Source organism: Chiloscyllium punctatum, chromosome 34, assembly GCF_047496795.1.
Source record: "Chiloscyllium punctatum isolate Juve2018m chromosome 34, sChiPun1.3, whole genome shotgun sequence".
In the NCBI taxonomy this organism is placed as follows: domain Eukaryota; kingdom Metazoa; phylum Chordata; class Chondrichthyes; order Orectolobiformes; family Hemiscylliidae; genus Chiloscyllium; species Chiloscyllium punctatum.
This window is the reverse complement of record NC_092772.1, coordinates 32,904,889-32,926,518: the sequence shown is the minus strand read 5'-3', so window position 1 is coordinate 32,926,518 and position 21,630 is coordinate 32,904,889. Positions and strand designations below refer to the sequence as shown.

The window sequence follows — 21,630 nt, the reverse complement described above, 5'->3', positions numbered from 1 at the left end:
GCCGGTCTTAGGGAAGTGGAGGATGTAAACAGGGGAGGAGCAATGTAAAACAAAAGAAATCAAATTATATAAATATTGTGTGTGAATTGAATTTGGTGTGTATGTCCTCTGCCTTATAGACAGTGGACATCACACCCACTTGCAAGTGTGAAATAAATGACACTACTGATTCAGATCTTGTCTCGGACTGGAATTATTGAAGTGAGTGAGCTTTGTTTCTCACAGAATGGAGCCTGTAATAACGGAATGATGGAAAGAACTCAGTGAACCAGAAGGGTACTTTCTCTAGGCCTTAGATGTAGCAGGATGTAGCAGAACAGATTTACAATGATGCTCGAGAGGTGCAGACATGACAGCGAGATCTCGACTGGTCCAATCAGCGTCTTGGACGGAAATGCTCCGAGTCGCAGAAGCGCAGAATCTCCACACTACAGATGAAGGCTCTTCAGCCCATCGAACCATGCTGGCCTTTCTGACGTGCGCAAGGTTCAAAGAAGAAAAGGCTGGCAGGCTGGGAACTGATGTTGTCCGGTAACTTGCCAATCAGCTCCTCTGCCTCGTCCTTCAGACCCACTCCATCTTCAAAGGTGTCTCGCCTCAGGCAACTGTCTGTATGGAGTTTGCACATTCTCCCCGTGTCTCTGTGGGTTTCCTCCGGGCGCTCCGGTTTCCTCCAACAGTCCAAAAATGTGCAGGTTAGGGTGAATTGGCCATGCTAAAGTGTTAGGTGAAGGGGTAAATGTAGGGGAATGGGTCTGGGTGGGTTGCTCTTCGGAGGGTCGGTGTGGACTTGTTGGGCCGAAGGGCGTGTTTCCGCACTGTAAGTAATCTAATCTAATCCTCTGGATCTCTCACTCACTATCCATGACGGGAGTGGATCCTTCACACACTAATAGGGGTGAGGTTAGAGACAGGGGGAGTTGAATGGGGGAAGAGAGAGAGAGAGACTGGTGCCCAGGCTTTCTATTGGTGGGCTGTGGATCATCCACTCCTGATTGGCAGGGATCGCATCCCTTGTTCCCGATTGGCGGAGGAGTGGATCCACAGCTCATGGTTGGCCGGGGAGTTGGATCCCTTGCTGGTGATTGGCGGGATTCCAGGTCTCATTTCTGGTGGCAGGGCGGATCATCCTTCCCTCAGTGGCGAGAGGTGGACCCCTTGCCAATCCAGTGGGTCAACAGATCCCCTAAAGGAAGGAGGGAGGAGGGGGGAACCGTGAATCTACCTGTAACCCGTCAGGGATGGAGTGGATCCTCTGCTTGACAAATGGGGTGGATCCCCCAGTCGGTATTGGCTGGGGAGGTGGATCCCCCCCCCAACACACACACCCCCCACCCCACCCACACACACCCCCCAGACCCAGTGGATCACCAACTCCTCACTGGCCCAGGGGTGGATCACTCGATCCCTGTACCTGTGGGTGTCCCTGCCCATTGGGATCCGGGTCTCCCTGACCCCGTGGGTCGGTCACCGCTGACGGAGTGGATCCCCCGGCGGCCCGCGCAACTCGATCCCCGCCACCCCCCGCGCACGCGCGCTCAGCGCCGGTGGGTTCCCTCGCTTCCCATTGGCTGAGGCGACGCCGTTGTCGGGCGCCGCGATCCCGGGCTCGGCCGTCTCGCGAGAGGCGGATCACAAACAGTTGGATCGCCATGTTCCCGAGGATCCCCGGAGAGAGTGAGGGAGGGAGAGAGAGAGGGAGGGAGAGAGAGAGGGAGGGAGAGAGGGAGGGAGTGAGGGAGGGAGTGAGGGAGGGAGAGAGGGAGGGAGTGAGGGAGGGAGTGAGGGAGGGAGTGAGGGAGAGAGAGGGAGGGAGAGGGAGGGAGAGAGTGAGTGAGGGAGGGAGGGAGGGAGGGAGGGAGGGAGGGAGGGAGGGAGTGAGGGAGGGAGGGAGGGAGTGAGGGAGGGAGGGAGAGAGGGAGGGAGGGAGGGAGGGAGAGGGAGAGAGAGAGAGAGAGAGAGTGAGGGAGGGAGGGAGAGTGAGGGAGGGAGGGAGAGTGAGGGAGGGAGGGAGGGAGGGAGAGTGAGGGAGGGAGGGAGGGAGGGAGAGTGAGGGAGGGAGGGAGAGGGAGGGAGGGAGGGAGGGAGGGAGAGTGAGGGAGGGAGGGAGGGAGGGAGAGTGAGGGAGGGAGGGAGAGTGAGGGAGGGAGGGAGGGAGAGTGAGGGAGGGAGGGAGGGAGAGTGAGGGAGGGAGGGAGGGAGGGAGAGTGAGGGAGGGAGGGAGGGAGGGAGAGTGAGGGAGGGAGGGAGGGAGGGAGAGTGAGGGAGGGAGGGAGGGAGAGAGTGAGTGAGTGTGAGTGAGAGTAGAAGGAAGGAGAGAGGGACAGGGATAGAGAGAGAGAAAGAGTGAGTGAGTGTGAGTGAGAGTAGAAGGAAGGAGAGAGGGACAGGGATAGAGAGAGAGAGAGAGTGTGTGTGTGAGGGAGGGAGGGAGGGAGAGAGAGTGAGTGAGTGTGAGTGAGAGTAGAAGGAAGGAGAGAGGGACAGGGATAGAGAGATAGAGAGAGAGAGAGAGAGTGAGTGAGTGTAGAAGGAAGGAGAGAGGGACAGGGATAGAGAGAGAGAGTGAGTGAGTGTAGAAGGAAGGAGAGAGGGACAGGGATAGAGAGAGAGAGAGAGTGAGTGAGTGTGAGTGAGAGTAGAAGGAAGGAGAGAGGGACAGGGATAGAGAGAGAGAGTGAGTGAGTGTGAGTGAGAGTAGAAGGAAGGAGAGAGGGACAGGGATAGAGAGAGAGAGAGAGAGAGTGAGTGAGTGTGAGTGAGAGTAGAAGGAAGGAGAGAGGGACAGGGATAGAGAGAGAGAGAGAGAGAGAGAGAGTGAGTGAGTGTGAGTGAGAGTAGAAGGAAGGAGAGAGGGACAGGGATAGAGAGAGAGAGAGAGAGTGTGAGGGAGAGAGAGAGAGAGAGAGAGTGTGAGGGAGAGAGAGAGAGAGAGAGAGTGAGTGTGAGTGAGAGTAGAAGGAAGGAGAGAGGGACAGGGATAGAGAGAGAGAGAGTGTGAGTGAGAGTAGAAGGAAGGAGAGAGGGACAGGGATAGAGAGAGAGAGAGAGAGAGTGTGAGTGAGAGTAGAGGGAAGGAGAGAGGGACAGGGATAGAGAGAGAGAGAGAGAGTGTGAGTGTGAGTGAGAGTAGAAGGAAGGAGAGAGGGACAGGGACAGAGAGAGAGAGAAAAAGAGGGAGGGAGGAGAGAAGGAAAGAGATTGGGTGCAAAAAGAGGAGTTGGAGAGAAAGAGGGGGAGTGTGTGGAGCTGTGGAGGGAGAGAGAGAGAGAAAAAGCCAGTTTGAGAGAGAGAGAGATGGAACAACAGAGATAGTGAGACATGGAGAATGTGTGAGAGAGGGAGAGAACGAGGGGTAAGAATGGGGGGAGAGATAGACAGAAAGAGAGATAAAGGGACAGGGAGAGAGACAAATAGGGAGTCAGAAGCTGAGGAAAGTGACCTACAGTACAAACAGACAGAGAAAGAGAGCGTGGGGAGAGGGGCTCTGAGGGTGGGGGAGTATTCACAGGGATGGGGGTTATACTGACGGGGAGAGGGGCTCTGAGGGTGGGGGAGTATTCACAGGGACGGGGGTTATACTGACGGGGAGAGGGGCTCTGAGGGTGGGGGAGTATTCACAGGGACGGGGGTTATACTGACGGGGAGAGGGGCTGTGAGGGTGGGTGATTATTCACAGGGACGGGGGTTATACTGACGGGGAGAGGGGCTCTGAGGGTGGGGGAGTATTCACAGGGACGGGGGTTATACTGACAGGGAGAGGGGCTGTGAGTGTGGGTGATTATTCACAGGGACGGGGGTTATACTGACGGGGAGAGGGGCTGTGAGAGTGGGTGATTATTCACAGGGACGGGGGTTATACTGACGGGGAGAGGGGCTGTGAGGGTGGGTGATTATTCACAGGGACGGGGGTTATACTGACGGGGAGAGGGGCTGTGAGTGTGGGTGATTATTCACAGGGACGGGGGTTATACTGATGGGGAGAGGGGCTGTGAGGGTGGGGGAGTATTCACAGGGACGGGGGTTATACTGATGGGGAGAGGGGCTGTGAGAGTGGGTGATTATTCACAGGGACGGGGGTTATACTGATGGGGAGAGGGGCTGTGAGAGTGGGTGATTATTCACAGGGACGGGGGTTATACTGATGGGGAGATGGGCTGTGAGAGTGGGTGATTATTCACAGGGACGGGGGTTATACTGATGGGGAGAGGGGCTGTGAGGGTGGGGGAGTATTCACAGGGACGGGGGTTATACTGATGGGGAGAGGGGCTGTGAGGGTGGGTGATTATTCACAGGGACGGGGGTTATACTGATGGGGAGAGGGGCTGTGAGGGTGGGGGAGTATTCACAGGGACGGGGGTTATACTGATGGGGAGAGGGGCTGTGAGGGTGGGGGAGTATTCACTGGGACGGGGGTGATACTGATGGGGAGAGGGGCTGTGAGGGTGGGTGATTATTCACAGGGAAGGGAGATATACTGATGGGGAGAGGGGCTGTGAAGGTGGGGGAGTATTCACAGGGACCTGAGTGATTTATGCTTGCGATCTGTGTGATTTCTGCAGCTACGTGGACGTTCTGGAGATTGCTCAGGTTGTCTGTGCTTCGTGTCCACAGGCTGTGCGTGTGTACACGTACCTTGCCTGAGCCCTGTGCCTTTTTTTTTGCAGCTCCCGATGGCTCCAACTGCTGTGCTGTGGTATCCTGGTGAGTGAGGCCTAGCTGTTGGCCAGCCTTGCTGCTGACCGTGGCAGACATTGTGGCTACCAGAGGGCAGGATGGGAGTGACCGCGTCGGCAGCGAGCAGGGGCAGGAGGCCAGGAGCAGTACACAGTCCAGCCTTGCTTCACCTCCTGTTGCTGCTGCTGCTGCTGGGACACAGAGGCCGTGCTGGAGAATGTAAAGGGCACCGACAGGAACTGAACCAGCAGCCGGGCTATGTGACCGACGGCCCGGGAAACTACTCCGTCAGTGGCAACTGCGAATGGCTCATCCGAGGTGAGTGGCGCACTGCGTTCTAGGTCATTATTCACAGAGAACTCTCCAAATCACCTCACAGCATCAGGCAATGGTTCTGGCACAGACAGAGGTCGCTTGACCCATCTCGAGCCAGTCCTCCTGCTTCACCCTGTACCTCGGCATGTTCCTCTTTGTCAGCGAGCAATTTGAACCTTCCTCCCTCCACACTCTCAGACAGTACACATAGACCCTAACCCCTCGAGTGAACCTGCCTCCCCCACACTGACAGACAGTCCACTCCAGACCCTAACCCCTCGAGTGAACCTGCCTCCCCTCACACTCTCAGACAGTATGCTCTAGTCCCTAACTCCTCAAGTGAACCTGCCTCCCCCCCTACACTCTCAGACAGTACATTCTAGACCCTAACCCCTCGAGTGAATCTGCCTCCTTGACTCCGTACAGAGTGTGGCTTATTATGGCCCGTCTCAGACGTTAAGGTGGGCAGCAGACTCATTACAATTCTCTCTTGATCTCACAGTGATTAATTCTGGACACTGTCCTTGGAAGGGGGCACCGTACATTCTTCAGAGTGTAAAATATTTCACTTCCTGAAACTAGGCTCGGATGCTTTTAAGCAGAATGTTAAAGACTCACTGATGAGCGATATCATGGGGAAGTTCACATCAGGAGGGTCATGCACAGGAGTTTGGTGACTGTTTGGTTTACACGAGGGTCTTGAAGAAGCCCACCTTCTCTATCTGGCAGCTTATCAGAACAGAGCACAGGCAAACTGTAGACTGCCCTATATAAGGAGGATGAGTTTTTAAAAAAAATCAACTCCAGGAGTCTCAGACCTCCTCCCAGGCTATACAATTCGTCAGTGAGTGACCAGAGAGTAAGGGGATTGGCTCAGATGAATATCAGAGTGTGGCTGTCTGTGGCCCATCTCTGAGGTTAAGTGGAATATTATAGTTACGTTTTCTTCCAGGATTGGAGTGATTTCCCTTTGTGTAAGATGTTGACTCTCCTTAAAACAATTTAGACAGCTCCGACCAGAATGTTACGAATGAATTGGCCCAGGTATCCCACAATAACAAGGCGACGAAATCAATATGGACACAAACCAGAACCAAAACAAAACATTCCCACTTCATTCACTTACAAATTATACAGCACCAGCTTATGCAACAACCACCTGATGAAGGAGCAGCACTCCGAAAGTTAGTGCTTCTAAACAAACATGTTGGACTATCGCCTGATGTAGTGTGATTTTTAACTTTGTACACCCCAGTCCAAAACTGGCACCACCAAATCATCACATCATAAGGAACAACCTTACAATAACCTTTGATGTTAATTGTACTCTCCCCAATCCTACTTGGCTCCTTGTCGTGTACATTTACACAGTCAGTCTCTCTCGCTTCTTTTCTCTCTCTCTCTCTCTCTCTCTCTCTCTTCCTCGCGCACACTCCCTCGCGCACACTCCCTCGCGCACACTCCCTCGCGCACACTCCCTCGCGCACACTCCCTCGATGATCAGCTGGTCTCTGCTTTTTACCATGCTGGTCTCCTCGGAACGCCTCAGTTGATCCCAGAGATTCCAAGAGTGAAGTGTCCAGGTGAATCCTGTTTTAGAATCTTGACCTAGATGGTTTTCTGTAGTCCTGTAACCCTGTAGGGAGATACGTGCGAGTTTTGAGAAGATTTGTAGCTCAGGTTGAGGTTCTGGATGTAGGTTTGCTCGCTGAGCTGGAAGGATTGTTTTCAGATATTTCGTCACCACGCAGGGTGACATCATCAGTGAGAGTCTGGTGAAGCGCTGGTGCTATGTCCGCCTGCTATTCATGTATCTTGAACTTTTAAGAGACCGGAGGCTCATATGAAAACAAACCTGCCAACTCAGCGAGCAAACTGAGGGAGATACAGTTAATAGTTTGAGTCAAGAGTCGATCATTTAGATGTGTTACTGTTGGTCATGTAGCCAGACCCAGTGCCTGTTTGAGCCTACTTTTGTTAGATGGCTACGTTGTTGGGGGTATGTCGTCCAGGATAACTCTTGCCTTTTACATGATGCTAATATCATTAGCACCTGACTGTTGTGTCTGGTGTGTGGGGTTTTGTGTTTTACTTGGCCAGTGTACCCAGCATCCCTTGCTGTTTAGCCAAGTTAAAAATCTATCTGCATTTTACCAGCCAAGAGGCTGCTCCAAAAGGAGTTAGGAAGACTGCGACTGGGTGGCATTTTTTTAACCCCATTGTTGCAAAATCCAGGCACACCAGGTGACCTGTGATTTTCGGGTTGACTTTGTTTTTGTGAAGTTTGTGAAAGGTCATGGAGATGTACAGCACAGAAACCAACCCTCCGGGTCCAATTCATGCATGCCAATCAGATATCCTAAACTAATCTAGTCCCATTTGCCAGCATTAGGCCCATATCCTTCCAAACCCTTCCTATTAATGTACCCATCCAGATGCCCTTTAAATGCTGTAACAGTACCAGCCTCCACCACTTCCCTGGCAGCTTCCTCTGTGTGAAAAAGTTGCCCCTTAGGTCCCTCTTATATCTTTCCCCTCTCACCCTAAACCTATGCCCTCTTGTTCTGGACTCCCCCACCCCAGGGAAAAGCCCTTGTCTATTTATCCTATCCATGCCCCTCATAATTTTATAAACCTCTATAAGGTCACCCCTCAGCCTCTGACACTCCAGGGAAAACAGCCATTTCAAGCTCTCCCCACTGCTCAGTTCAGATATTAAATGCACATGCACTTAGATGTTCAGGTGAAGTCTGAATCCTGTTGAGATACCAAGTGTTTTGGCTGTGGGGATGGTATTAGGAATTGGGCCAAGCATTATGGGATTTGGGTGTTTTGGGATTGGGGCATTTCGGGATCTGGGTATTTTGGGGTCCGGGCATGTTGGGGATCAGGTGGGGGTTTGTGTTTGGGTGTTTTTCATGTCAGTCTGACCTTGGCTGAAGTTTACTTGTCAAAAGCCCCGAACAGCAGTTTCCGCATCATTCTGACCTTCATGTTCCTGGACACGGAGTGTGCCTACGACTACCTCTTCATTTATGATGGTGACTCCTACAGCAGCCCCCTGCTCGCCAGTCTCAGTGGCAACACTCTGCCCGAACCCATTGAAGCACGGTCTGGAAAGGTCAGTGTAACAACAACGACTGTTAGCGTATGTGTGGGAGAGAGCGGGAGGGAGTGAGTGTGTGTGTGTGCATGAGAATGAGTGTGATGGTCAGTGTTTGTGTGAGTTGTGAACATGCTGGATTTGATGGGAGACACAATTTGTTCTGTTTGTGAGCCTGTGTGAGAGAGTTACACACACTGGCCTGTGTTGTTCTGGGTGTAAACAAGCCTGAGTATGTTGAACACTCAACGTTGTGGCTGCAAGTTACAGACACGACTGCACTTGCTGGATACGCAAATCAATCAGTGGGCGGGTGGGCCTGTGTGCGCCTGACGGGGTGGGTGGGCCCGTGTGCGCCCCCGACGGGGCGGGTAGGCCCATGTGCACCTGACAGGGAGGGTGGGTCTGTGTCTGCCCGACAGGGCGGGTGGGCCCGTGACTTGATCCTTCACTTCATCTGCATCTCTCCCCAGATGCTCCTCCACCTGTTCAGTGATGCCAATTACAACCTGCTGGGCTTCAATGCCACCTACACATTCACGCTGTGTCCCCGGGGATGCTCTGGGCATGGGACATGTGACCTCTCTGGGAGCTGCACCTGTCATTTTGGCTGGAGTGGAGCGGCCTGTAATATCCAGAACTGCAGTGATACCTGTGGGCCATATGGACACTGTGTGGCAGTAAGTTATCCCCTGGCAGACCCAGAGTGAATCGACAGCAGTCAAACTGGTAGGAATAGGGTGGGAATATGGATCAAATTGGGGATTTACAGAGGGCTATGGGGTGAGAGTGGGCCAGTGGGATTAGTTTAGGGAGGGAGTGGGGCAATGGGATTAGTTTGGGGGTCAATACAGGACTATGGGGAGAGAGTGAGGCAATAGGATTAGTTTAGGGGTCGATACAGGACTGTGGGGAGAGAGAGGGGCAATGGGATTAGTTTAGGGGTCGATACAGGACTACGGGGAGAGAGTGGGGCAATAGGATTAGTTTGAGGGTCGATACAGAACTATGGGGAGGGAGTGGGGCAGTGGGATTGGTTTAGGGATTTGATGGAGGTTTGTAGAGTTAATAATGTTGCTCAGTCTGTGTTCTCTGACAGTTTTCTGTCTTGTTCCAGGCTCAGCATTGCCAGTGTCAGCCAGGGTTCATCGGTCACAACTGTGACCTTTCTCTCAATGACAACCAGAGCGCAGGGAGTTGGTACAATGTCAGCAGGTCAGACCCAGAGTTTACAGGACGCACAGCAGCTGCTGGAACCTTCCTCAACACCACTAACTCTCTGTACATCTTCGGGGGTAAGTCCCAGCTGCTTCTGTCAGTGGTACCACTGTCTGAGAGTTTCCAGACCTGGCTTCACCCTCGATCACCGGCTGTACTGTCCCTGTCCTGGGAGGGTTTAATAGTGGGGACAGTGTAGAGGGAGCTTTACTCTGTATCTCACCCTGTACCATCCCTGTCCTGGGAGGGTTTGATAGTGGGGTCAGTGTAGAGAGAGTTTTACTCTGTATCTCACCCTGTACTGTTCCTCTCCTGGGAGTGTTTGATGGGGGACAGTATAGAGGAAATTTAACTCTTTATCTAACTTTATGCTGTCCTGAGAGAGTTTGATGGGTGGACATTGCAGAGGAAGCTTTACTCTGTATCTAATTCTGTGCTGTCCCTGTCCTGCGAGTGTTTGATGGGGGGACAGTGTAGAGGGAGCTTTACTCTGTATCTAATTCTGTGCTGTCCCTGTCCTGCGGGTGTTTGGTGGGAGGTATAGAGGAAGCTTTACTCTGTATCTAACCCTGTACTCCATTGTTGAATATATTTAAGAGTGAATTTCTCAGGGGAATGGAGTGATTTGGGGGAGTGGGCGGGAAGCCGGAATGGATCAGCTGAGGATAGTGCTGAGTGGGCGAGCAGGCTTGATGGGCTGAATGCCCCCTAGCTCCGGTTTCTTGTGCTCTCACGTAGCGTGCACTTTTCAGGGTTTGATCTGAACCAAGTCCTGGGTGACCTCGTTCGCTATAACTTCACAAGTAACCAGTGGCACCGGAGTACAGCCAGTCCATCTCCGGTAAGTGACTGCCTCACCCTCTGTTTGTGGTGGGTGGGGGGGGGGGGGAATTCGGCCAATCGCTGAGTGTCGGCACCTCCCTCAGCCATCGAACGGCCATCGCTGGCTCAGGATATCTCCCACATTATTCCATCGGAGGCCTCGCCGCATCCGAAAGGGTGAAGACAAGTTACCGTCAAGTCCCAGTTGGGGTTTCTGGCTCAGAGGGACGGACATTACCCGTATCGCCAGCTGACCTCTCCAAGTCTTCAACCCCACGCGTCCTTCGTGTCCTGTTCCATCAGGCCCAGTCTCCAAATTTGGTTTGACCAATCAGTGTCCTGTAACTGTCGCCTTATTGTCCAAACACGCCCTGGTTCCATAGCGACCCTGGGAGTAGGCCATTCAGTCCATCTAATCTGCTCCGACTGTGCTCTGGACTGTTTCCCCAGCAACCCTCAGCATCCAGTTAGTCTCATCCTTCGCCCACTGATCTCCGGGACTGGCATTTCCAAAATTCCTGTGCTGTCTGGGAGAAAACCGTCCCCTGCATCACACCATCTTGGGTTCTGGAACAGAGACTCTTCCCCCCACCCACTCAGCGTCACTGACTGGACCCTAACCTCCAGCTAAGGGTCACTCGCCCTGCATCCCCTCCGTCTCCCGCTCAGGGCCACTGAACCCACTCTGCTCAGAGTCACTGATCCTCTACCCCTCCCACAACCCGAACCTCCGCTTCAGGGTCACTGACACACTCCCATCTCAGAGTCCACCCTCAGGGTCGCTAAACCCCAGCTCCCCTCAGAGTCATTGACCCCCACTCCTTCCCCACCCCCCACCCCCCCCCCCTCCCTTTCAGGGTCACTGACGCCCTCCTCTCCCCTCCCCCCTCAGGGTCAATGACCCCCTGCTTCCCCACCCCCCCCCCCCCTCCCTCAGGGTCACTGATGCCCATCCTTTCTCTCCCCCCCCCTCAGGGTTACTGATCCCCCTCCTTTCCCCCTCTCAGGGTCACTGACCCCCTCCTTCCCCCTCAGGGTCACTGACCCCCCTCCTTTCTCTCCCCCCCACCCCCCTCCCTCAGGGTCACTGACCCCCTCCTTTCCCCCTCTCAGGGTCACTGACCCCCCACCCCCAAGGGTCACTGACCCCCCTCCTTCCCCCTCAGGGTCACTGAACCCCCCCGTTCCCCCGTCAGGGTCACTGACCCCCCCCTCCTTCCCCCTCAGGGTCACTTACCCCCCCCCCCCCCCCCCCCTCAGGGTCACTGACCCCCCCCCCTCCTCAGGGTCACTGACCCCCCCCCCCCCCCCCCCCCCCATTCCCCCGTCAGGGTCACTGACCCCCCCTCCTTCCCCCTCAGGGTCACTGACCCCCCACCATTCCCCACTCAGGGTCACTGCTCCCCTTGTTGCCCCCCTGAGGGTCACTGACCCCCTCGTTCCCCCTCAGTAGGGGTCTGTGCTGACAGCCTGTGATGTTGTATTCTTCCAGCCGGCCCGACACTCTCACAGTGCCGTCGAGTGGAGGGGCCGCATGCTGATCTTTGGTGGCCAGTTGGCGAACGGCTCGCTGCTCAGTGACATCTGGCTGTATGAGGCTGTCCCAGAGAGCTGGAAGCTGCTGTCAGCATCGACATCTCTCACTCCACCCGGACTGGCTTCCCACGCAGCCACCCTGGTCGATCACTATCTGTATGTGTACGGGGGTGAGTGTGACAATCCGTGTCTGTGTGTGTGTAAAAGGGGGTGAGTGTGACAATCCGTGTCTGTGTGTGTGTATACGGGGGTGAGTGTGACAACCTGTGTCTCTGTGTGTGTGTATACGGGGGTGAGTGTGATAATCCGTGTCGGTGAGTGTGACAATCCGTGTGTGTGTGTGTGCACGGGGGTGAGTGTGACAATCCGTGTCTGTGTGTATATACGGGGATGAGTGTGACAATCCGTGTTTGTGTGTGTGTATATACGGGGATGAGTGTGACAATCCGTGTTTGTGTGTGTGTATATACGGGGATGAATGTGACAATCCGTGTGTGTGTGTGTATACGGGAGGTGAGTGTGACAATCCGTGTCTGTGTGTATATACGCGGATGAGTGTGACAATCCGTGTCTGTGTGTGTGCACGGGGTGAGTGTGACAATCCGTGTCTCTCTGGGGAGGGGTGTATGGGATGGTTGGGGTGTGGGGGAGTGGAGGTGTGGTGTTTGTGTGGGGGTGTGTAGGTTGTGGGGGGTCGTGTTTTGGGGGCGTGTGAGATGTGTTGTGGGGGAGTGGCGGTTGTACGGTTTGTGTGGGGATGGGGGTGTTGGTGTATGGGCCATGTAGGGGTGGGGGTATATGGTTGTATGGGGGTGAGTGGTGTATGGCCATGTGGGGGTGGGTTGTGGGGGGTGTATGGTTGTGTGTGGGTGGGTTTGGGAGTGGGGGGTGTGTGGGTTGTGTGGGGGAGTGTGGGTTATGGGGGGAGTATGGGTTGTGTGGCTTGTGGGGAAGGGTGTATGGGTTGTGGGGTGTGTGTGTGTGTGGGTTGTGTGGCGGTGGGGTGAGGGGGGTGTATGGGTTGTGTGGCGGCGGGATGGTGGTGGGGTGGGGTGAGGGGGGTGTATGGGTTGTGTGGCGGCGGGATGGTGGTGGGGTGGGGTGAGGGGGGTGTATGGGTTGTGTGGCGGCGGGGTGGTGGGTTGTGTGGCGGTGGGGTGCAGGGCGTGTATGGGTTGTGTGGCGGCGGGATGGTGGTGGGGTGGGGTGAGGGGGGCGTATGGGTTGTGTGGCGGTGGGGTGAGGGGGGTGTATGGGTTGTGTGGCGGCGGGGTGGTGGTGGGGTGGGGTGAGGGGGGTGTATGGGTTGTGTGGGGGTGGGGTGAGGGGGGTGTATGGGTTGTGTGGGGGTGGGGTGAGGGGGGTGTATGGGTTGTGTGGCGGTGGGGTGAAGGGGGTGTGTGGGTTGTGTGGCGGTGGGGTGAAGGGGGTGTATGGGTTGTGTGGCGGTGGGGTGAAGGGGGTGTATGGGTTGTGTGGCGGTGGGGTGAAGGGGGTGTATGGGTTGTGTGGCGGTGGGGTGAAGGGGGTGTATGGGTTGTGTGGGGGTGGGGTGCGGGGGTGTATGGGTTGTGTGGCGGTGGGGTGTGGGGGGGTGTAAGGGTTGTGTGGGGGTGGGGTGAAGGGGGGGTGTATGGGTTGTGTGGTGGTGGGGTGAAGGGGGTGTATGGGTTGTGTGGCGGTGGGGTGTATGGGTTGTGTGGCGGTGGGGTGAAGGGGGTGTATGGGTTGTGTGGCGGTGGGGTGTATGGGTTGTGTGGCGGTGGGGTGAAGGGGGTGTATGGGTTGTGTGGCGGTGGGGTGAAGGGGGTGTAAGGGTTGTGTGGCGGTGGGGTGAAGGGGGTGTATGGGTTGTGTGGGGGTGGGGTGTGGGGGGTGTATGGGTTGTGTGGCGGTGGGGTGAAGGGGGTGTATGGGTTGTGTGGCGGTGGGGTGAGGGGGGTGTATGGGTTGTGTGGCGGTGGGGTGTGGGGGGTGTATGGGTTGTGTGGCGGTGGGGTGAAGGGGGTGTATGGGTTGTGTGGCGGTGGGGTGAAGGGGGTGTATGGGTTGTGTGGCGGTGGGGTGAAGGGGGTGTATGGGTTGTGTGGCGGTGGGGTGTGGGGGGGTGTAAGGGTTGTGTGGCGGTGGGGTGAGGAGGGTGTATGGGTTGTGTGGCGGTGGGGTGTGGGGGGTGTATGGGTTGTGTGGCGGTGGGGTGAAGGGGGTGTATGGGTTGTGTGGCGGTGGGGTGAAGGGGGTGTATGGGTTGTGTGGGGGTGGGGTGTGGGGGGGTGGGGTGAGGGGGGTGTATGGGTTGTGTGGCGGTGGGGTGAAGGGGGTGTATGGGTTGTGTGGGGGTGGGGTGTGGGGGGGTGGGGTGAAGGGGGTGTATGGGTTGTGTGGCGGTGGGGTGTGGGGGGGTGGGGTGAGGGGGGTGTATGGGTTGTGTGGCGGTGGGGTGTGGGGGGGTGGGGTGAGGGGGGTGTATGGGTTGTGTGGCGGTGGGGTGAAGGGGGTGTATGGGTTGTGTGGCGGTGGGGTGTGGGGGGGTGTATGGGTTGTGTGGCGGTGGGGTGAAGGGGGTGTATGGGTTGTGTGGCGGGGGGGTGAAGGGGGTGTATGGGTTGTGTGGCGGGGGGGTGAAGGGGGTGTATGGGTTGTGTGGCGGGGGGGTGAAGGGGGTGTATGGGTTGTGTGGGGGTGGGGTGAAGGGGGTGTATGGGTTGTGTGGCGGTGGGGTGAAGGGGGTGTATGGGTTGTGTGGCGGTGGGGCGAAGGGGGTGTATGGGTTGTGTGGCGGTGGGGTGAAGGGGGTGTATGGGTTGTGTGGCGGTGGGGTGAAGGGGGGGTGTATGGGTTGTGTGGCGGTGGGGTGAAGGGGGTGTATGGGTTGTGTGGCGGTGGGGTGAAGGGGGGGTGTATGGGTTGTGTGGCGGTGGGGTGAAGGGGGTGTATGGGTTGTGTGGGGGTGGGGTGAAGGGGGTGTATGGGTTGTGTGGCGGTGGGGTGAAGGGGGTGTATGGGTTGTGTGGGGGTGGGGTGAAGGGGGTGTATGGGTTGTGTGGCGGTGGGGTGAAGGGGGTGTATGGGTTGTGTGGCGGTGGGGTGAAGGGGGGGTGTAAGGGTTGTGTGGGGGTGGGGTGAAGGGGGTGTATGGGTTGTGTGGCGGTGGGGTGAAGGGGGTGTATGGGTTGTGTGGCGGTGGGGTGAAGGGGGGGTGTAAGGGTTGTGTGGGGGTGGGGTGAAGGGGGTGTATGGGTTGTGTGGCGGTGGGGTGAAGGGGGTGTATGGGTTGTGTGGCGGTGGGGTGAAGGGGGGGTGTAAGGGTTGTGTGGGGGTGGGGTGAAGGGGGTGTATGGGTTGTGTGGCGGTGGGGTGTGGGGGGTGTATGGGTTGTGTGGCGGTGGGGTGAAGGGGGTGTATGGGTTGTGTGGCGGTGGGGTGAAGGGGGTGTATGGGTTGTGTGGCGGTGGGGTGAAGGGGGTGTATGGGTTGTGTGGCGGTGGGGTGAGGGGGGTGTAAGGGTTGTGTGGGGGTGGGGTGAAGGGGGTGTATGGGTTGTGTGGCGGTGGGGTGAAGGGGGTGTATGGGTTGTGTGGCGGTGGGGTGAAGGGGGTGTATGGGTTGTGTGGCGGTGGGGTGAAGGGGGTGTATGGGTTGTGTGGGGGTGTGGTGCGGGGGGCGTATGGGTTGTGTGGCGGTGGGGTGAAGGGGGTGTATGGGTTGTGTGGCGGTGGGGTGAAGGGGGTGTATGGGTTGTGTGGCGGTGGGGTGAGGGGGGTGTATGGGTTGTGTGGCGGTGGGGTGCGGGTGGTGTATGGGTTGTGTGGGGGTGGGGTGAAGGGGGTGTATGGGTTGTGTGGCGGTGGGGTGAAGGGGGTGTATGGGTTGTGTGGGGGTGGGGTGAAGGGGGTGTATGGGTTGTGTGGTGGTGGGGTGTGGGGGGTGTATGGGTTGTGTGGGGGTGGGGTGAAGGGGGTGTATGGGTTGTGTGGTGGTGGGGTGTGGGGGGTGTATGGGTTGTGTGGGGGTGGGGTGAAGGGGGTGTATGGGTTGTGTGGCGGTGGGGTGAAGGGGGTGTATGGGTTGTGTGGCGGTGGGGTGAAGGGGGTGTATGGGTTGTGTGGGGGTGGGGTGAAGGGGGTGTATGGGTTGTGTGGGGGTGGGGTGAAGGGGGTGTATGGGTTGTGTGGTGGTGGGGTGTGGGGGGTGTATGGGTTGTGTGGGGGTGGGGTGAAGGGGGTGTATGGGTTGTGTGGCGGTGGGGTGAGGGGGGTGTATGGCCATGTGGGGGTGGGGTGTGGGGGGATGTATGGGTTGTGTGGCGGTGGGGTGAGGGGGGTGTATGGGTTGTGTGGCGGTGGGGTGCGGGGGGTGTATGGGTTGTGTGGGGGTGGGGTGCGGGGAGTGTATGGGTTGTGTGGCGGTGGGGTGAGGGGGGTGTATGGCCATGTGGGGGTGGGGTGAAGGGGGTGTATGGGTTGTGTGGCGGTGGGGTGAGGGGGGTGTATGGGTTGTGTGGGGGTGGGGTGTGGGGGGTGTATGGGTTGTGTGGGGGTGGGGTGCGGGGAGTGTATGGGTTGTGTGGGGGTGGGGTGAAGGGGGTGTATGGGTTGTGTGGCGGTGGGGTGTGGGGGGTGTATGGGTTGTGTGGCGGTGGGGTGCGGGGGGTGTATGGGTTGTGTGGGGGTGGGGTGAGGGGGGTGTATGGGTTGTGTGGGGGTGGGGTGAAGGGGGTGTATGGGTTGTGTGGCGGTGGGGTGTGGGGGGTGTATGGGTTGTGTGGGGGTGGGGTGTGGGGGGTGTATGGGTTGTGTGGCGGTGGGGTGCGGGGAGTGTATGGGTTGTGTGGCGGTGGGGTGAAGGGGGTGTATGGGTTGTGTGGGGGTGGGGTGCGGGGGGGTGTATGGGTTGTGTGGGGGTGGGGTGCGGGGAGTGTATGGGTTGTGTGGGGGTGGGGTGCGGGGAGTGTATGGGTTGTGTGGGGGTGGGGTGTGGGGGGTGTATGGGTTGTGTGGCGGTGGGGTGAAGGGGGTGTATGGGTTGTGTGGCGGTGGGGTGCGGGGGGGTGTATGGGTTGTGTGGCGGTGGGGTGTGGGGGGTGTATGGGTTGTGTGGGGGTGGGGTGCGGGGAGTGTATGGGTTGTGTGGGGGTGGGGTGTGGGGGGTGTATGGGTTGTGTGGGGGTGGGGTGTGGGGGGTGTATGGGTTGTGTGGCGGTGGGGTGAAGGGGGTGTATGGGTTGTGTGGGGGTGGGGTGTGGGGGGTGTATGGGTTGTGTGGGGGTGGGGTGCGGGGAGTGTATGGGTTGTGTGGCGGTGGGGTGTGGGGGGTGTATGGGTTGTGTGGGGGTGGGGTGCGGGGAGTGTATGGGTTGTGTGGCGGGGGGTGTGTGTTGGGTGAGGATGTCTGTGGTCTAACTGGTTCTGTTACCCCTCTCCCATCAGGCCGGACGGACGTTGACCGGTTCAGTTCTCGGATGTTTCGGTTTAATCTTCTGAACTGGATCTGGGAGGAGGTCATTCCGACTGGAGGGAAGAGCCCAGCCATGGCTGCTCACTCCATGGTTTTCCACCCGGCATCGCGTACATTACTGATCTTCGGGGGGCATCGGGTCTCTCCCCGGTAAGAGGGACACACTCGCCTCGATCATATCCGGACTCCCCTGGGACGTGGCCCCACTCCCCTCAGACATTCTCCCCTGGGACAAGGCCACACTCCCCTCAGACATTCTCCCCTGGGACAAGGCCACACTCCCCTCAGACTCTCTCCCCTTGGAACATGGCCGCACTCCCCTCAGGTGCACCCCCCTCAGCCACACTCCCCTCAGGTGCACCCCCCTGGAACATAGCCACGCTCCCCTCGGACTCGCTCTCTGTGTGCTGTCACTCAGACACACTCCCTCGGATGCACTCCATTCTGGCACTCTCCCTCGAGCATATTTCCTGTCTGCTGTCACTCGGACACACTTCGCTCAGGCACACTCCCTTCTGGCACTCTTTCCCCCGGGCATATTCCCTGTGTGCTGTCACTCAGACGCACTCCCCTTGAACAACACACTCCCTGAGGTGAGGGTGAGTGTCAGGAGGTGACGGTTCTGTGGCCCCTCTCTGTCTCTCAGGTTCAGCTTTCGGACGAACACGACCAATATCTTCCACGTGGACGAGCGATACTGGACCGAGCTGCGATCCACTCCGTCTCCCAGCAGCCCTCGGGAACGGGCCTTTCACACTGCCACCATCGTTGGCAACTATATGGTGGTGTACGGTGAGGGGGCAGGGAGGGCGGGGGTGTGGCGGCTGGAGGGGGCTGAGTGTGGGGGAGGAAGGGGGGAGCATGGTGGGGGGGCAGCAGGGAGAGCGGGGGCTGAGAGTGTGTGGAATGGGAAGGGGTGAGTGCGGAGTTGTGATGTTGAGGGAGAGCGGGGGGGGAGGGGAGAGAGCATGGTGGTGAGGGAGAGGGGCTGAGAGCGGCGGGAGAGGGAGAGCGGGGATCAGGAAGAGGGAGCGTGAGGAGGGGGGAGGAGTAGGATTGTGGATGTGATGGGGTGTGGGGTGTTTGTGGGAATGTGCGAAGTGTCACCAGTTTAGCTGAGGTCTCTCTGGGTCAGGGGTTGTGCGTGTGCCTCAGTCCCTACACAGTATGGTTGAAATAGTGAGATATTGGGGAGTGTGGATGTACACAGGGAGTCCTCGTACTCCAGGCAGTGACAGCAGACAGGCAACTACACCACGGGGAAGGCAGAGGGGACATGAACCTTCACTGCAGGAGGGTCGGTCTTCCGAATTAGAAATGTCTTCCCACAGTTAGAAATCACGCAATACCTGGCCTCAACTGGGACCTTGGATTCATGACACACTACAGGTGACCCCACTGCACTGTACACTGTCTCTCACACACACTCTTCTCCTCTCACACTCACACAGACCCTCGATCATACACACACTTTCTCTCAGATAAACACATTCACACTCTCTCACTCTCAGGCTTACACCCCATCACACACACTCACATACACTCACACTCAGGCGTTCTCCACCCCCCCCCAATACACGTAAGTCTATAGGGTCAATTTGTGTTTGCAGATACATTCTACTTTGCTCAAAAGGTACACAATCTGCAGGCAGTCAATCTATGGGACATTTCATCAATTCCTACTTTGGAAATAGAACCAGTTTGAGTCAAGACTGGGATACAGACAGACTCTAACCTCACACCTTTAAGGTGTTGCCTGAGCTGAAATGTCATAGAGTCATAGAGATGTACAGCATGGAAACAGACCTTTCGGTCCAACCCGTCCCATGTCACCTTTGTGTTTTTATAAAACCTTAACTTAGCTCAAAAAAGGACCTGAAAGAAGTTCTGGGATTTTCATATTAATGAACTGAAATCTGTAACTCATTCTAAAAGATGGAAGACGTAACAACAATGGAGATTTGATAAATGTGCCACTTTGCTTGTGTGACACTGTAATCTGTTGGTATAATTTCTGTCTCTTATGGTCCTAGTCCACAACCACCTGCGCTCCGAAAGCTAGTCCTTCCAAATAAACCTTGTGGAATATAACCTGGGGTTGTGTGATTTTTAACTTTGTCCAACCCAGTCCAACACCGGCACTTCCACATCATGGTTACTGCAGTGAGGCAATCCCTGGAGAATTGTATACAGTTCCAGCCTCCCTATCAAAGGGAGGGTGTCCCTACAGTAGGGAGAGTGCAGCAGAGGGTCATGGGGCTGTCTGTCTCCATCGGTCTGTGTCAGTCTCGGGGAGCTTGGTGTGTCCATGGGGTGAGTGGTGACCCACAGGGACAGCAGGGAGAATGGCTGTGTGATCACACTGCGTGTGCTGGGGGGGGGTGGTAAGCTAATGGTCTCCTCTCTGGCCTTAGGTGGGAACGTACACATTCACTATCAGGAGGAGAAGTGTTACGACGGAGACATTTTCTTCTACCACCTGGACTGTCACCAGTGGGTCTCCAGCGAAGAGCTCCGGCTCTCGGTCAGTGCCGGGGACGGTGAGTGTGTGTGTGTGTAAAACCCAGTCTCTCGGTCAGTGTGGGGGACGGTGTGTGTGTGTGTAAAACCCTGTCTCTTGGTCAGTGTGGGGGACGGTGTGTGTGTGTGTGTGTGTAAAACCCAGTCTCTCGGTCAGTGTGGGGGACGGTGAGTGTGTGTGTAAAACCCTGTCTCTTGGTCAGTGTGGGGAGGGTGTGTGTGTAAAACCCAGTCTCTCGGTCAGTGCCGGGGACGGTGTGTGTGTGTGTGTAAAACCCAGTCTCTCGGTCAGTGCCGGGGACGGTGTGTGTGTGTGTGTAAAACCCAGTCTCTCGGTCAGTGCCGGGGACGGTGAGTGTGTGTGTAAAACCCTGTCTCTTGGTCAGTGTGGGGGACGGTGTGTGTGTGTGTAAAACCCAGTCTTTCGGTCAGTGTGTGTGTAAAACCCAGTCTCTCGGTCAGTGTGTGTGTAAAACCCAGTCTCTCGTCAGTGTGGGGGACGGTGTGTGTGTGTGTGTAAAACCCAGTCTCTCGGTGAGTGTGTGTGTAAAACCCAGTCTCTCGGTCAGTGCCGGGGACAGTGAGTGAGTGTGTGTGTAAAACCCAGTCTCTCGGTCAGTGTGGGGGACGGTGAGTGTGTGTGTGTGTGTAAAACCCAGTCTCTCGGTCAGTGCCGGGGATGGTGAGTGTGTGTGTAAAACCCAGTCTCTCGGTCAGTGCTGGGGACGGTGTGTGTGTGTGTGTGTGTGTGTGTGTGTAAAACCCAGTCTCTCGGTGAGTGTGTGTGTAAAACCCAGTCTCTCGGTCAGTGCCGGGGACGGTGAGTTTATGTGTAAAACCCAGTCTCTCGGTCAGTGCCGGGGACAGTGAGTGTGTGTGTAAAACCCAGTCTCTCGGTCAGTGCCGGGGACAGTGAGTGTGTGTGTAAAACCCAGTCTCTCGGTCAGTGCGGGGAACGGTGTGTGTGTGTGTGTAAAACCCAGTCTCTCAGTCAGTGCGGGGGACGGTGAGTGTGTGTGTAAAACCCAGTCTCTCGGTCAGTGCCGGGGACGGTGAGTGTGTGTGTGTAAAACCCAGTCTCTCGGTGAGTGTGTGTGTAAAACCCAGTCTCTCAGTCAGTGTGGGGGACAGTGAGTGTGTGTGTGTAAAACCCAGTCTCTCGGTGAGTGTGTGTGTAAAACCCAGTCTCTCGGTCAGTGTGGGGGACAGTGAGTGTGTGTGTGTGTGTGTAAAACCCAGTCTCTCGGTCAGTGCCGGGGACGGTGAGTGTGTGTGTAAAACCCAGTCTCTCGGTGAGTGTCGGGAACAGTGTGTGTGTGTGTGTGTAAAACCAAGTCTCTCGGTCAGTGCCAGGGACGGTGAGTGTGTGTGTAAAACCCAGTCTCTCGGTGAGTGTCGGGGACAGTGTGTGTGTGTGTGTAAAACCCAGTCTCTTGGTTAGTGCCGGGGAAGGTGAGTGTGTGTATGTAAAACCCAGTCTCTCGGTCAGTGCCGGGGACCGTGTGTGGGTGTAAAACCCAGTCTCTCGGTGAGTGATTGTGTGTAAAACTCAGTCTCTCGGTCAGTGCCGGGGACAGTATGTGTGTGTTTAAAACCCAGTCTCTTGGTCAGTGGGGGGATGGTGAGTGTGTGTGTAAAACCCAGTCTCTCGGTCAGTGCCGGGGACAGTATGTGTGTGTGTAAAACCCAGTCTCTCGGTCAGTGTGGGGGACGGTGAGTGTGTGTAAAACCCAGTCTCTCGTCAGTGCAGGGGATGGTGAGTGTGTGTGTGTAAAACCCAGTCTCTCGGTCAGTGTGGGGGGACGGTGAGTGTGTGTAAAACTCAGTCTCTCGGTCAGTGCGGGGGACAGTGAGTGTGTGTAAAACCCAGTCTCTCGGTCAGTGCCGGGGACAGTGTGTGTGTGTAAAACCCAGTCTCTCGGTCAGTGCGGGGGATGGTGAGTGTGTGTAAAACCCCCAGCATAAGGAGGCCAATGATTCCT

At 56.6% G+C, this 21,630-nt stretch overlaps 1 protein-coding gene across 1 annotated transcript in view; it reads left to right on the top strand.

Moving 5' to 3' along the window:
* The first annotated feature begins 1,559 nt into the window (after positions 1-1,559).
* LOC140458711 (multiple epidermal growth factor-like domains protein 8) overlaps positions 1,560-21,630 on the top strand; it is a 20,704-nt gene continuing 633 nt past the window's right edge. The window contains exons 1-10 of the mRNA XM_072553374.1: positions 1,560-1,677; positions 4,668-4,995; positions 7,950-8,113; positions 8,569-8,775; positions 9,213-9,390; positions 10,066-10,154; positions 11,628-11,841; positions 17,101-17,278; positions 17,775-17,920; positions 19,543-19,672. Of these exons, the coding sequence (XP_072409475.1) occupies positions 4,776-4,995; positions 7,950-8,113; positions 8,569-8,775; positions 9,213-9,390; positions 10,066-10,154; positions 11,628-11,841; positions 17,101-17,278; positions 17,775-17,920; positions 19,543-19,672 (1,526 nt within the window). The 5' untranslated portion in view covers positions 1,560-1,677; positions 4,668-4,775. The remainder of the gene's footprint in view (positions 1,678-4,667; positions 4,996-7,949; positions 8,114-8,568; positions 8,776-9,212; positions 9,391-10,065; positions 10,155-11,627; positions 11,842-17,100; positions 17,279-17,774; positions 17,921-19,542; positions 19,673-21,630) is intronic.